Consider the following 14,882-nt stretch of genomic DNA (forward strand, 5'->3'; position numbering starts at 1 on the left):
AAACTAAAAGTTGACACTTAAATAAATTATTTCCATCTTTATAAGGAGCTTAGATGTTTAAATAATAAATAAGTTCACCAATGCAGAGTAGTTGTATTTCTCTTAAATTATGAATTATTTAATAATATATTAAAAGAATGAATTATTTATGAGTATTGATATATTACTTATGATGGATTATGTATTATTTTAAATCAATAATATATAATAAATAAAAGAAATAAACTTTCTTTATTTATTTAATTAAAAATATTGAGTTAGAGATATTTCTTTATTCAACAACTTAAGAAATTTATTAATTATAAAAATAAGGAATTTGTCATATTTCAGTATCCAAAAAAGATTAGGAGAGATGATCCAATAGGAGCTCTTTGCTGCAAGGTGAAGCAAATGACTGACTCATTTCTTATAGCTTGCTATCAGGGTAGCAGGAGAAAGCAGTTGGCTATGGAATCCAAGACCTCTTCTAATTTTATAACATCCTAATACAAACTGGTGATACCTGAAGGAATACTTTTAGGAGTAGAAAAATTAAATTAAATTATATAGTTTAATTTTTATAATTAGTTTAATAAAATAAGTAAACAAATTAAATTATTTAAATAATATTTTATTAATTTTACCCATTATTTAATTGGTGTGATGGATGATAAATTTAACTTTAAAAAAAATTAATAATTTATTTATTCACTAAAGTATCATTGATTCATCATCATAAATTCTAAGTAAATTTTGCAATAATTTTGTTGAATTTCAATTTATTTGTGTTGAATTTATTTTTAAAAAATAATGAAATCATTAAAGGATGAGAGGGACACAGTATTACCCAAACGTCCTAGGAAAGAAAATTATGAACCATTGTGTTTCTAGTTTTTAATTTTTTAACAGGAGAGTAATGAAATTTTGAAAATTTCAAAAAAGTGTAGGTTGGATGATGAAAAAATTAATAAATTTTCATCATATTGAGGTTGTTTTTTTAAACATGTGTACTTGCAAGTAATAAATACTATGAAGTAGAAAAATTAATAATTAGTTGTACGTAAAATTTACAAAACAAAATCAAAACGTTTTGGACTAACATAGTTTCACACTTTAAATGTATTATTTCAATTTCTTGAGACAGGTAATTATTTATTACATAAATCAAAAATTGTATCCTTATTTGTCTCAACACTTTTTATTTCAACAGTCCAACGTTTCGGTCATCCTCAAGGACAATCTTCAATTATAGATTCTTCCTCACATTAAAATTTAAAATTTGTTTTGCAGGCTATTTTGCCCAGATCATTAATTATTAGTTAAAAACCTATTTTTTATTTAAAATAATAAATATCTAAATCTTCTTATTTTAAAATTATCCACCAAATCACTACCATATACACAAACTATTTATTATTTATTATAAATCTAATTTTTGTCTAATACTGGCAATAAATGAATAAATCTTTTCTTCTAGTAGATATAAAGGTCCTCCCTCACTCACCTTAAACAGCCTACTTTTTTTATAATAATCGTGAATATATGTGTATAATGTTATTAGTGTTTGCTATTTATTTATTCAGTAGTAGGGTGAGTACTTTTTTATTAGAACTAACTTTACCTTTTTTGAATTAAAACATGAAAAAAAATACAATATTCTTAAAAAAAAATCTGTGTCCTGATGATGAAATGATGAGATGAGGAGAAAAATTAAAATTCTATAAATGTGATGCCTGGACATCAGTGGTGTAGTCGTAAATTTTCGTGTGTGGGATCGCTTATCATCTTCCCCACCCCTTTACAAGGTGGTTTCTGAAGTGCTCATTGAATTTTAGCATTAAGTCAGTGTGTATTTAGTTGACAGCTAATATGAGAAATAATAAACCTTCCTATATCGCTGAATTCCTTACCTTGCAATTGTCTATCCCACTCCTTGAACATCAGAACCAAACCAATCAACATTTATACTCTATCATATAAAACTGTTCACTTTGAATAACCCTTTCCTGTCTATTCCTCTTCCTTTTGGAATTCTTTATATATTTCTATCAATAATGCCTCTTCCCTAACTTCCTTCACCTCCTTAAATCTCAATCTTCTGATAAAAAGTAAAATTTATGTATAACCAATCTTTTTATTAGAAATAGAAGTACTTTTATTCCAAAGCTATGTATATATATATATATATATATATATATATATATTTTTTTTTTTTTTGTGGGTCTTGAGGATCTGCCAATAATACAACTTTATTTAGGCAACGCTCGCAACTATATTGTTTGCATAGTCATGCCCTATAATGAGAAAAAACAGTTTTTTAGAACAAACATTCTCTTCAAATAGTAGCCACAAAACTACAAGTATATAGTGTAATCTCTGACTAATAAATATTACAATCAAAATATGAATTACTGGGAGTTCATTGTAATTTTCCATTTACTTTTTTTACTAACTTATGTTGTGTTTGTATCTTTTTTAGTCCTGACGAAGCCCTGTGACATGGGGCGAAACATTGGCTCAATTAAAATAGTTGTTACTATTTGAGGTTTATTTGACCTCACCAGGACTATATTCCATTTATTACAAAATATAAATTGTATTAAACCATATTATGATTGTAATATTTATTAGACAGTTTACTTATAGTTTTGTGGCAATTATTTGAGGAGAATGTTTGTTTTAAAAAACTTTTTTTTTCTCAAAAATTTCATTGTAGAGCATGACTATGCAAACAATATAGTTGTGGAATGTCGCTATAACAAATTTATATTATTGACTGATCAAGACCCCAAAAAAAAAAAAATAAAAATATATATACCTACAACAGTTGAGAAAAAATTTATCAATATATATATTACTTATTTCCACTGTTTTTGTTCTTAGGGAACTTGGTCCCAGAATAAAGATATTCATTTCATTAAAATATTTTTTATTTTTCCCTTCATTTATTTTTTCTTACAAGATGTTAAAAATTAATTATCTAATAAAAATTATTCATCTTTTTTTCCCACAAATTATGATTAAATTCATAATAAACTGATGTATTTTGCTGTTAAATAAAACATCCAACCAACCATTTGCTGTTAAATAAAACATCCAACCAACCAAATCTACATCATGATTTGGATAATGATATAATGATACTTTACCAGCAATGATTCGCATACTATGCAAATAGGACATCTAGATGGAATAGTCAAAATTGATAAGTCTGCCAAGTATAACTAGGGAAATAAAAAATGATGGTTGTTTCAAAACGTTAAAAAAAATAATTTTTCATTCAGAGTTCCATATCTTTATGACTACCAACAACACTAAAAACCTAATAGAGCATCATTTAAAGAGGAGTGAATTTCCTAAAATATGAGTGCTAAAGGAGCTGTTTACGGTCAGTAGTTTCCGAGTTATACGTTTTTAAAAAGCAATATTTCATAAAAAAAATAACAGAAAATTCAGTAGTTGGTGAATTCATTTTGAGAAATCTAGATCTCAGGAGCCAGCAGACATATAGATGTCCATAACATTTGAATTAAAGCTAAATGCATATGCTATAAAGTAGTTTATCTTTTTATTTATTTATTTTTATTATCTGTTTATCTTTCTACAAGAAGTAGTTTTTGTGATATTTGCTAAAACAAATTCACAAAAAGTCTATTCTCAATGTTTTGAAAAAGAATTTGGTTTATGAAAAATTATACCTCAGAAACCATTACACGTGTAGATAACTGTCAGGACTCAAATTAAAGGTTGAATGTATTACAAAGGAATTTATCAAGTTCACATTCGAAGGAGAAGTAATTTTGATGATATTAAAATAAATTCATAAAATGTTGATTTCTAGTTGTTCGGAACCATCTCAGGAACCATCTTTTGAAAGGAAATAACCCAAATTTTTTTTTTAACTTAAAAGAACTCAAAAATTAATTTTTTTTGTATTTTTGGAACGGCCATTATTTTTTAACCCTGCTTACTACGGTTGGCAGATTCATCAATTTAAGCTTTTAACTGTATATAGTCTTTATTTCATGAAAACATCGAGACAGTTGTTGTTTTACCTAACAAATAGATATAAATATACGTAAGAGTATTACGTAAGACTATTACCATCGTGAATAGTAAAGAATTTGTCGATTGAAAATGAGAGATGATTACAAATCCAAGTTATTTTTTAAATATAATTTCAATATTGTTCTGTTATAAAAGTATTGGGACAATAGGTTCAATGAGACAATAATAAACACCTTTTCACAAAATATAACATAATATAATTATTTTTTTACAAAACATTTTAATCACACACTCTCCATACCAGTGATCTAATAACTAATAAATTTGCACTGTCATTTGATAATAGAAACAAAAAATAAAATAAAGTACAAAAAAAAAACACATTTACATTTTACTTCAGTCCTGTGACAATCAGGTTATCAATGACAGTTATACGCCTATTAAAATGTACATACATTAGTCTAAAAGTTTTGTTAGATCTTAAAAGTTGTACATTCTATAATATAGCAAAAACTTTTTAAAATTAAAAAAGAAACGAGATTGGTAACATTTCGTGCAATGTCATTTTAAAAGTTTTTTTCATTTTTCATATAACTATACATACATAATAATATTTATAAAAGACAAATACATTTGAACGAGGTAGGCTCTGTCGTAAACTTACAAATAATATGTACTTCTATTGCACGTATTTCCAAATATTCTAACAATTTCATCTAAAATTTTTAAAACATTTCTTATCTTTTTTAAATTTCTATTTTTAATAAATGAGAAAATGTTATAAGCCACTTTTTTTTTTTTACTTATTTTTAATTCTAACTTGATAATTAAAATAAGGTCTTTATTAGCATCACCCACGTAGCTTTCCCTTTCCATTGATATTGTATCAACATACAATTTTTTTTATTTTAAATATTTTCTTATAAAAGTACAGTCTTCAGAGTTCATTGTTTCGTGGGTGGCTGTAAGAGCAAGGTGGCTGAAATTAAACCAATAAAAGAAGACAATACAGGCAGGTGTGGCAATGAACACTTAGAAATTTGGCAGTGAAGCACTCATGGCAGTTTTGTATAGGCAATTCAGACTACCGTCATACCATAACAATAAAAATTAATACAATTACTAACCTGATACAAATAAGCAATTATATCCAATTCAACCCCTATATATCAAGTATACACAAATAAAGACAGAATATCAATTGATACTAAACATATTTAGATATTTTGAGGCAACATTAAAATGTCATAAATGTTTTTGATTGCTAACAAAATTGCTAATCACTGTCATTTACTTGCTATTTAAATAAACAGTTTGCAACACTAAAATTTATAATACAAAAGATGAATAAATTCATGAATAAAGAAATTCCAAACAAAAAAAAATAAATAAAATTATACAAATTAATTTTATTATTCTTAAACATTTTTCTTTTTTTGATAAAATTCACCTTTCTTACCTGCCTGTATTTTTCAATAGTTCTAATTATAAATGCTTTTATAGATAATTAAATTTAGAAAAGAAAAGGGCGAGTGAGTACATATAAAATGAAATGTGGAATTGTAGCTCCGACAGCCATGGTCAACCTTCCCTAAAGAAACAAAGAGAACCAGGTCCCACTCACTACAAAGTGAGGACCTTCAACAACATTGACACAAAAGACATACTAACTGTTAACATTACATTTATATATTATTCAATAAATTCAATATTATAAACAGTAAGTATATTTACAAGTTAAATAATTGAAGGCATGAATTACTGTGAAAGAATATTATTAAAGAATTAAAAAAAAAATTGACATGGGATATAATGTCTGTAATGAATGAAATATGGGACATCAGAAACGTAAAATTCTATATCTTTAGGTTGCTAAAGCAGCCTTTTAAGTTTTTAATTGACCCGCGACGTGCGAATTGCCTAGGACGGTTATCCAACTTCTCTTCTTTGCTAATTAGAAACTATAGTTAAATTTTAATATTCTTTTTTATTTTTCATACAGACACAAATCACCTACATACATATATATATATATATACTTTATTCATCTGGTATTTGCACGACATAGCACCTGAGCAAATCAACTATAACGCCCAATAAACACAGTCCGTCACTTTTGCTGTCGCATCGCTTTGAGTTGATCCACATGTTGAGCGGCGCACATAACAAAAGGCACCTTAAGCATTTCTCCCAGTCTTAAATTTAACCAATCTACTAACAATTATTGTTTATATTATAATTAAAAATTACCTAAATATTACATTTATTTATATTATTTATAATATTTACACATAATAAACAATAACTTTTCAATATATATATATTTATTCATTCTGTATATCCACAGTACAGCCAAAATATATACATACATCATCTTATTTATCTGTAAAATAAATACTCCAGAAGAAGAAAAAAAATAACTTTTATATTTCAACTAATAATAACAAATACTTTTTTTTTTAAATTTATCCTTTGTTTAAAAAAAAAATATATATGTACAGGACAAATTGAAAATGTCCTTAATGTGACTACAATTTTTTTTTTGTTTTAATTTGTACAAATTATAATTAAAAATATATTAATCACAGCCGATTTGTGGTGGACAAGCGCACCAAGATCAAAAACCAAGAGTAGCAAGTTGAAAATCACAACCTTACTTTAGCAAACTAACTGGTTAGTAATAATTTGTATTTCGACTAAAATAAAAGAAATGAATTATTGCTACTGCCACATTCTATCGTTAACAGTAATGAACACTAAAAAAGTGCTCTTTATTTTTTTTATTTTTATTTTTTTTATTTTTTTTTTAAAAGGGAAAGCGAACATTAAGTAAATATCAATTATCCTAAATTTTAAAAATTGACTACGTTTGAGAAACTACTGAGTGAGGAGACATAATTATAACAACGACCTAAGGAGAATAATTAAAATCATAAAATGATTTTATTCGGTTAATTTTTTATAATTAAAAAAACCTTCGACCATCTAGTAATTGCACAACCCTCGCACCTACATAACCCGCACTCTGTAACCCTTAGTAATTAGAACCTCTCTAAGGCGACCCTTCCTTTAGTCCTACCCGTTACTTCTTTGAGATACATTTAGAATCGTTGCCAACCAACTAAATGTTGATCCCGGACAAACCATTCATATCATTTAATGAATCTTTCATTACCTCCTTGTATCCAAATACTTTGTCGTAAAATGACACCACTCTGGCAGTTTAAACATTCCTTAGAAATAAGTAGATATTGTTTAAAATTATTTTGTTGATTTCCTCCGAAAAAGGTACAACTACAAGTTTATATCAAGATATAAAAAAAGGCAGTATAGTCTTTGAATAAAACAATTCATAGAAAATGTATAAAAAGACGAATCTATTACACAACACTGAGGCAGTATAAATTACCACTGGCTAGCTGTGTCTGATGTATGCATCATAAGCATGTTTACATCGAAATGATAGAACATAAAACAAATTAACTCTGAATGTTTCTTTAACATAAAGTGGGAGCAATATAAAAAAATATATTTTTGAAATTTATGAAATGCTTCAACATATTACTACATGATATGTACATTTTACAACAATTTAGTAATATATTTTCTTAATTAACTGAAAATTAAAAAAAAAGAGATTAAATTCCTGAAATAAAAAATTTTCACTTATAATAGTTTGATTTCTATTCAAATCACTTAATACCTACTAATAACTGTTTTAATAAACTTTCTTTATTATGAAATATTTTACAACATAATTATTTTAGAAGGGGATTTAGTATACCCTTAAACATCAGAAATATTCATCAAGAGGAATAATTTGTTTATAATGTTTTCTTAATTAATACTATCTATCTAAAAAACAGACTCATCAATTTGGAGTTATCAAAATTCATAGAAATTTTAGAAATTCTTGAATATTAAAAACAATTTATGCAAATGATAACTAAGCGTAAAAATATTACTTAATGCAGAGGCAGAACATCTTACATCGATATCAGAACTTACATAAAATATACAATGTTGATATATTTTATATTGCAATTCATATTGAGAAAATTTAAGTGATAACACTACTCCAGTCTTAAACTTTACCAAGCAAGAATGGAATATGAATTAATCAAATTACAAACATCATACAACAGAAAATTTACAGCATGTGTTATAAGGCTAAGATGCGCTTCAGTGAATTTCAATTTACAATAATGCTTTAAAATATCAGAGTTTTATCAGGAGACTTACTACCAAAGTGTGTGCAACTTTATCTCTTGTTCAGTAACAATGTAGTTTTCATTACATATCTTCATTTTGAAACAATCGGACATCCAAGATTATAAAAACATTAACCGAGACCCAATTTGATTCTTTTATCAGATAAAAGTTGGTGTAAAACTAGATTCCCAAGTAGGTCAGATTCATACATGAAATCGGCACGAGAAATAGAAACTCGGTGCAATTCAAAGAACATTGGTAGGCAAAGAGTATAAAATTATAGTAGAATCTCACATATCCAGATCCTTATTATGCTGAATGTTTATTTTTTCTACATTTTTTTTAAAGGAAATCATATTACATAATATTGACGAAAATTCTTAATTTTAATTACACAATTGGAGATGTATTTACAAAGAATTTTAACAAGAGAACATTTTAAATGTTAATTAAAAGTTTGTAAAATTAAAATTGGGTTAATCATAGTTTATGTGAAAAAAATGACTGAAATAATTCTAAGAAATGTATAAAAGGAAGGAAACTAAATTTTTTTTGGGATGATCAGTCAAAGTGATTTTAAAAACAAAGAATTCCTAAGATCTTTCAAGAATTTTCAATGTACATATATCATCTCTTAACCAGAATTTCGTATTCCTCGGAACAGCCCTGCCCTCATTATTCTGGATAAATGGAGTTCTACAATAACTTGAATGCAATGGAAACAGTCGTCTGGGAGGTATAGCGATTCTCACGTGTTGACATCCCATATTTCGGCAAGGAATGGGGGTAATTTCTTGTTTTGCAACTTTAGTGAGAAGCACATTTCAGAATTTTGGTTGCCTAGCGTGCGAAGTTCTGTCAAAACAGATAGCAGTTTGGCGAATATAGCAGGCGACCTTGGTCGTGATCTGTTGTCTACGTAGGACTTCAAAGCTTCTAGGTAAATTTCTTGAATTTTCTCAACCTTCCAGCCTTCAATTAGTGCAGGTCTCTCTGTAAAGAACATATTTTTTAAAATTCAAATTTGAATTAAATGTAATATATTACATAATAATGTTTCAAGGTCATAATGTTTCGCTGTATTATTAATTTTCCTTCTGACAAACATTATATAAATAAATTACAAGTTGATTTATCATAAATAATTAGTTTATTTAATTTATTAATAAGACACTAGCTTTTTAATTTCCATACTCCAAGATAAGGAAGGTATTGTAACCAGAACAAATTTTTAGTGCCTATTTTTCAAAATATCTTTACGTTTCAGAACTGTCAGAATTTAAAAAAAAAAAAAATAGGTATATTCAGGCGTGTGTCTATACCATAATTATGGAAGATAGGCTGATTTTTATGCTTTTTACTTTCACTTACCATAATATGGAATAACATATAGTATGGGGAAGGTATTGGGATTTTGTAAAATTTTGAATTTGAGTTTTAGATGAAAAAACATGGTTTTAGGTCTTTAAAGTCCAAATAACCAAAAATAAATTAAATTATAAAAATACTAAAACTCTTGGAGTAAGAAACAACAGTATTAAAAACTAAATTTTCTACTAACTAAATCTGGTGATGCCATGGTCCTGACTAGGACAGATAAGAGGAGTTCTACAGTATTTGAATTCTTTTAGTGATAAAAAACTAAAATAATGTAAAGTAAAATTACCAGAGAAAATGACTATTGCGGTAAGGAGGGCGTATTCAGCGTTGTCTACCTTCATGTTGTACATATGTCGACAAAACCTAAGGAGGTCTTCAATGACATCGCCCATGCCTGCGAGGCTGTAGGATTCCCTGTTATAGGGTTGGTTGTTGGCAAAAAGGATAGAATCAGTATTGGCATCATACTTTCTCGCCATCCTTAACATCATCACTTCACTTGAACAAGCCTAAAAATATTTTTAAAATAGTACTTTTGAAACTGACAATTTGAAGTCATGAGTTAAAATATAATGAAATGCTTGAATAAAGAAGTCATTTGAAAGAAATCCTAAATTAATTTTAGGGACATAGACAAATATAATATTTCAGCGAAGATTTTAACCATTTAAAGTGTTTTTTCTTGAATGTAGACTAATGTCCTTATTACTTATAGTATAATAATAATATCAAGACAATAAAATATGCATAAATCTTGAAAACCCTGTAATTTAATGATAAAATATTACTAATATGAAGATGGTCGGGGTCATGGTCAATTATATATATATACATATATATAATTTTAGGCAAACTAAAACTCATGTCAGTTTTACTATGTCAAAACATCGATATGTATAAATAATTTTTTGATTATTTATGTTCTTTTTACTGACCGCATCCCCCAATCATCTTCTCCAACTAATAAAATATTACTATTTTGTTACAGTGTAAATTGGCTAAGAGGATCCTGAATTAATTATATATCTAGTATTAATAATTATAATGAGGTTCTGACACTTTTATTTTATTCCCTTCCCTTGCCATTTCTGGCATACGGGGTGTGGCAGCAGTGGTGTAGTGCACTGGGGTTTGCGCATGCCTCTGCTTCCAAAAATCAACAATTTTGAGGTTCTGACACTTAAACATTGAAATACCTGTGTTTCAAGGAAATTTTGTAATTAAGATTGATTTCTAAGATTTTTTCGATGTTGACCTCTGTAATTGGAACTTTGTTGGTAAATAGCAAGTATAAGTAATATAATTTATCAGGTTTGGGCAAGTTGTTGAATTTCTCCCACAAATACTTTATTTTTCAGTAAGATAAATAAATATATAAAAGTGCACAAAATGTTGAAACGAAAGAGTAATTCATCAACAATCATTAACAAATTAAAGCTATTGCTGGATTATGATAGCAGAAAGCTACATGACAAACTGTGTATGGAGTTTAAGGTACTAAAGCCTATTGCTCATAAAATTATTGAAAACAAGGAGGCAATTAGTTCTTAGTGTATTAACAGAAAAGGAAAACTAACATGAACCAACTCAAATAGGACCTTCTATAAATAGGACAAATTTATTTGTTTTCATTTGGATCCTTGTACTTAGCCTATTCTGCATAAATATTAAATTAAGTTTTTGCAAACATGTTAAAAGTATTAGAATAACTAAGGATGCAACTGTGAAATGAAAATATATCATGATATTCATTCAAAACTCAAACTCCCTCTATCTGAGATTCAAAAGTTTAACTAATTCAATATTTTAAGAATTATCAACAATATTCACTATGGAAAACTCGATGGATAAAATCTAGATTGAATTTATACATAAAATTTATCATTCATATTTCATATATCCAGACCGCATATTTTATCATAATCAAGGTTTTGTAAAATATACATAAATTTAGGGATGGTTTTCTCAAGAACTCTAGTAACGATGATTGGTCTAATTATGGAATAAGAAATGATGAAAAGTTTGAAATGTCTACATAAAAGATCAGAATTAAGGAAATAATGTTAAATAGTCTTTTTTAAGGCTGATTTTTATAAAAAAAATATTCACTTTAAGAAGAGCGATCTGATCTTCTCTTAACAGCTTATCGAAACCAGGTAACCGCTTAGCGAACTCAACTATAAGTTGTACTGTAAGGATTGTGATTTCAGTGAGATGCCTAAACCTTTGGTCACTTTGTTCTTCATCCTCGTTAGGAGTATTCTATAAAAAAAACACATTTATTAAAACTCAAATGAAATTTCATTTTTATCTACCCAAAATAACTAATACGAGTTTGAAAACTCATATTTATCATTTAATTTAAAATTAAAGTTCAACATACTAATTGAATTTAACACAACGAAAAAAGTGCATTTAATTAATTGGCTCAAAACAAACAAAATAATCTAAAACATTGGTTTTAAATAATTGTAATCAAAAGTCTTACTTTTGTATAAACATCAAATCTAAAAGTTAATAAATGCTTTTCTTAATGTTTAAAACAATAATTTATGTCAAAAAAATTAAGCAAATATACATCAAACACGAGTCCATTTCAGCTCAGAGCTCTGAATAGGTTTAGATTAAATTTAATTGTATTGTTCATTTTTAAAATACTCAGGAATAAATAAACATTGAAGTATTTTCAAAGAAGACAGCAACATTTTAGTTTGCTCAATCCCTAATAAACAACAAACAAATAGAATAAAATTGCAATAATTCATACTGTCACTCACAAGATTGGTAAATTAAAATTCAGAGCATTTTTTTTTTTATATATGTTTTCCTAAATCATGAAGATTTTTCATGATTTTTCTAAATTTTATCATTAATGAGAGAACATTATAACATTTGGACTTCATTTCTTTTCTTCTATTAATTAAAAAAATTCCTAGAACTTCTGTTATTATAAAAAGTGAAATGAAATGAATATCACATTTGATGAAAAGGAAGCGCTGGAAAATTAATAAAAAAAATGTTAACAACAAAATTTTATAAAAATTACTGTCTCTGTCATTATTTTATTTTATTTTTTAAATATCAATTATAAAGTGGTTCATAAACAAAAATAACTGAGGGAATCAAAATGCATTATTTTTATAAGAGTTCAAGGAATTTTACCATGGGACTGAAAAATTTATGGGATATCCATAGATAATATATGAGAATTCTATTTTATCTACCAGAAGTTCTGGGCTAAAACAGTTCATATACCTTCTGGTGCAAATTATAATAAACATTGGAAGAAGGCAGTATGAAGTAGATTGTAGGAAGATAGTCCGGGTGGCGGTCAATAAATTTATCGAAATAGTAGAAGATAACTATTTACTATCAATAATAAATAGTTTTCTTCTACTATTTTAATTGTTAACAATAAATAGCTTTCTTCTACTATTTTGATAACTTTATTTACCATCACACAGACTATCTTCCTACAAACATAATAAATATTCTTTAATCATGCAGTTAGTTGAAAAATGTCAAAACAAATGATAGAAGAATATTAAAATTAATTATATTTAAGTACACAAAAAGGCCATTGTAATCTCAAATAGATTAATTTATTGATCTAGCCAAATATTCGCCCATTGAGGCATTATTTTAAAACTGAAAAAAAAAACAACTCATCATATAGTAAAAGGACTTACCATTCAGACACAAGATACAATAATTAAAAAAACAAAAAGGATAATACAAAAATAATTGATGCTGACCTTCGAACTGAGCAACATGATAACTACACCAGAACCTTCTACAGTCAAACAGGACTCAGATAAAGGCCTGATACCATGGATATAGGTATAAAGCAGTGTTGACATCCACTGTTTTATTTACAAATTAAATAATAATACTAATTTTCTATAACAAACACACATAATTATTTATTTAAAATACGGATTGATTCGTCTCATTTTTTAGTTATAACCTTTATCGTAATAGAATAAAAATATTTTAATGTTGGTAATCCGTCTTCTCCTGAAGAAGGTTCTAGTTTAGTTCCCAAGCCGTCCGTGTTTTGTTCCAACTGCCACTTCTGACTACACGGATCATGCGCAGTAGGCGTTTTTCCTCTCAAAACTTGTACTGCGCACGCTCGGACAGTTAGCAGTTGTTGGAACAGAGCTGCCAAGACGAAGTATACGGAGTTAAGCACTATTTATTTTTAAGTAATCTTTTTTTATTTTTTAATTTCAATATCATGTGAATGGTAAGTCGTTTTACTATATGATGTATTTTTTTTTTTTTAGTTTTAAAATAATGCCCTGATGAATATGTATTGGCGAAAATTTGGCAAGATCGATAAATTAATCTATTTGAGACTAAAATGGCCTTTTTGTGTACTTTAACTCATAAATAGTCTCCGCACTTTGGTATCTTGTTTTTTTCCTTCTGACGAATTAATTATATTAAAACAAAAATTAGTAAGAAGAATAAAAATAAATAAATAAAATTGGGTCCTTACACTTACAATCCTTCTGAGGTCTTCCTCAGAAGGGTGCTCGTACTCGTTCTGGAAGTACACAAGCCTATGGATGAGTTCTTCCTGTTCAGGTGAAACTGGTTTTATACCATTCATTGGGACTGGTCGACCTAAAGTGTCACTTTCTGTTTTATATACAACCTAAAAATAATAAAAAATACTATTTATTATATCAATGTTTAAAGTTTTGCTATAATTAAAAAATAATTAATGTAGAGAACATGTAAACTAAGAATAGGGCAGACATTTAAGATTATATTCTTGTCTAATTACGAGGGAAGGTACATATTTTTTTCAGATGACTATTTGGATCTTTTTTTGTACCACACAAGGAAATTGATGCTTAGACACAATATTTTTACATATATCATTTTTGTTTTTATATCATCAATTAAAATCTACAACTGTTAAGGAATCAAACTATTTCTAAATAAGAATTCTTTGACAACTTGAAATAATTCATAAGAGGCAAATGTTTTTACTTTTTTTGCTACCCTTGAGAAAATATTTCTATAAATAATTAAATGCTTTATTCTTCTATATTTTTAATATTAATCTACAGCTGTTATTACTCTTTAAAAAAAATCAGTTGATACTCCGTAATAAGAGTTAAGTGGAATGATAGTATTGACTGAGAAATCTTTTCTCTAGAGTTTTATAATTTTATTTTAAAAAATAAATAAATATTTTCTGCTTTGGACTTACTTGGAAGTACTTTGCTATCGCTAGATTTCAGCACACACACTTATATATATATACATATATATGCTGAAATCTAGCG

The 14,882-nt window shown here is 27.2% G+C and overlaps 1 protein-coding gene across 6 annotated transcripts in view; it reads right to left on the minus strand.

The window, feature by feature from the left end:
- Positions 1-4,247: 4,247 nt before the first annotated feature.
- EcR (Ecdysone receptor) overlaps positions 4,248-14,882 on the minus strand; it is a 516,751-nt gene continuing 506,116 nt past the window's right edge. For 5 of the 6 annotated variants that reach the window (XM_014426260.3, XM_014426262.3, XM_067045017.1 and 2 more), the window contains 4 exons: positions 14,084-14,242; positions 11,689-11,841; positions 9,866-10,088; positions 4,248-9,192 (listed from right to left, as the gene is read on the minus strand). In XM_014426260.3, the coding sequence (XP_014281746.1) occupies positions 8,948-9,192; positions 9,866-10,088; positions 11,689-11,841; positions 14,084-14,242 (780 nt within the window). In that variant the 3' untranslated portion in view covers positions 4,248-8,947. The remainder of the gene's footprint in view (positions 9,193-9,865; positions 10,089-11,688; positions 11,842-14,083; positions 14,243-14,882) is intronic. The other variant, XM_014426258.3, reaches the window with a different exon arrangement.

The sequence above is a fragment of the Halyomorpha halys genome, unplaced genomic scaffold, assembly GCF_000696795.3.
Source record: "Halyomorpha halys isolate HHAL.00 unplaced genomic scaffold, Hhal_1.1 Scaffold566.1, whole genome shotgun sequence".
Lineage (NCBI taxonomy): Eukaryota > Metazoa > Arthropoda > Insecta > Hemiptera > Pentatomidae > Halyomorpha > Halyomorpha halys.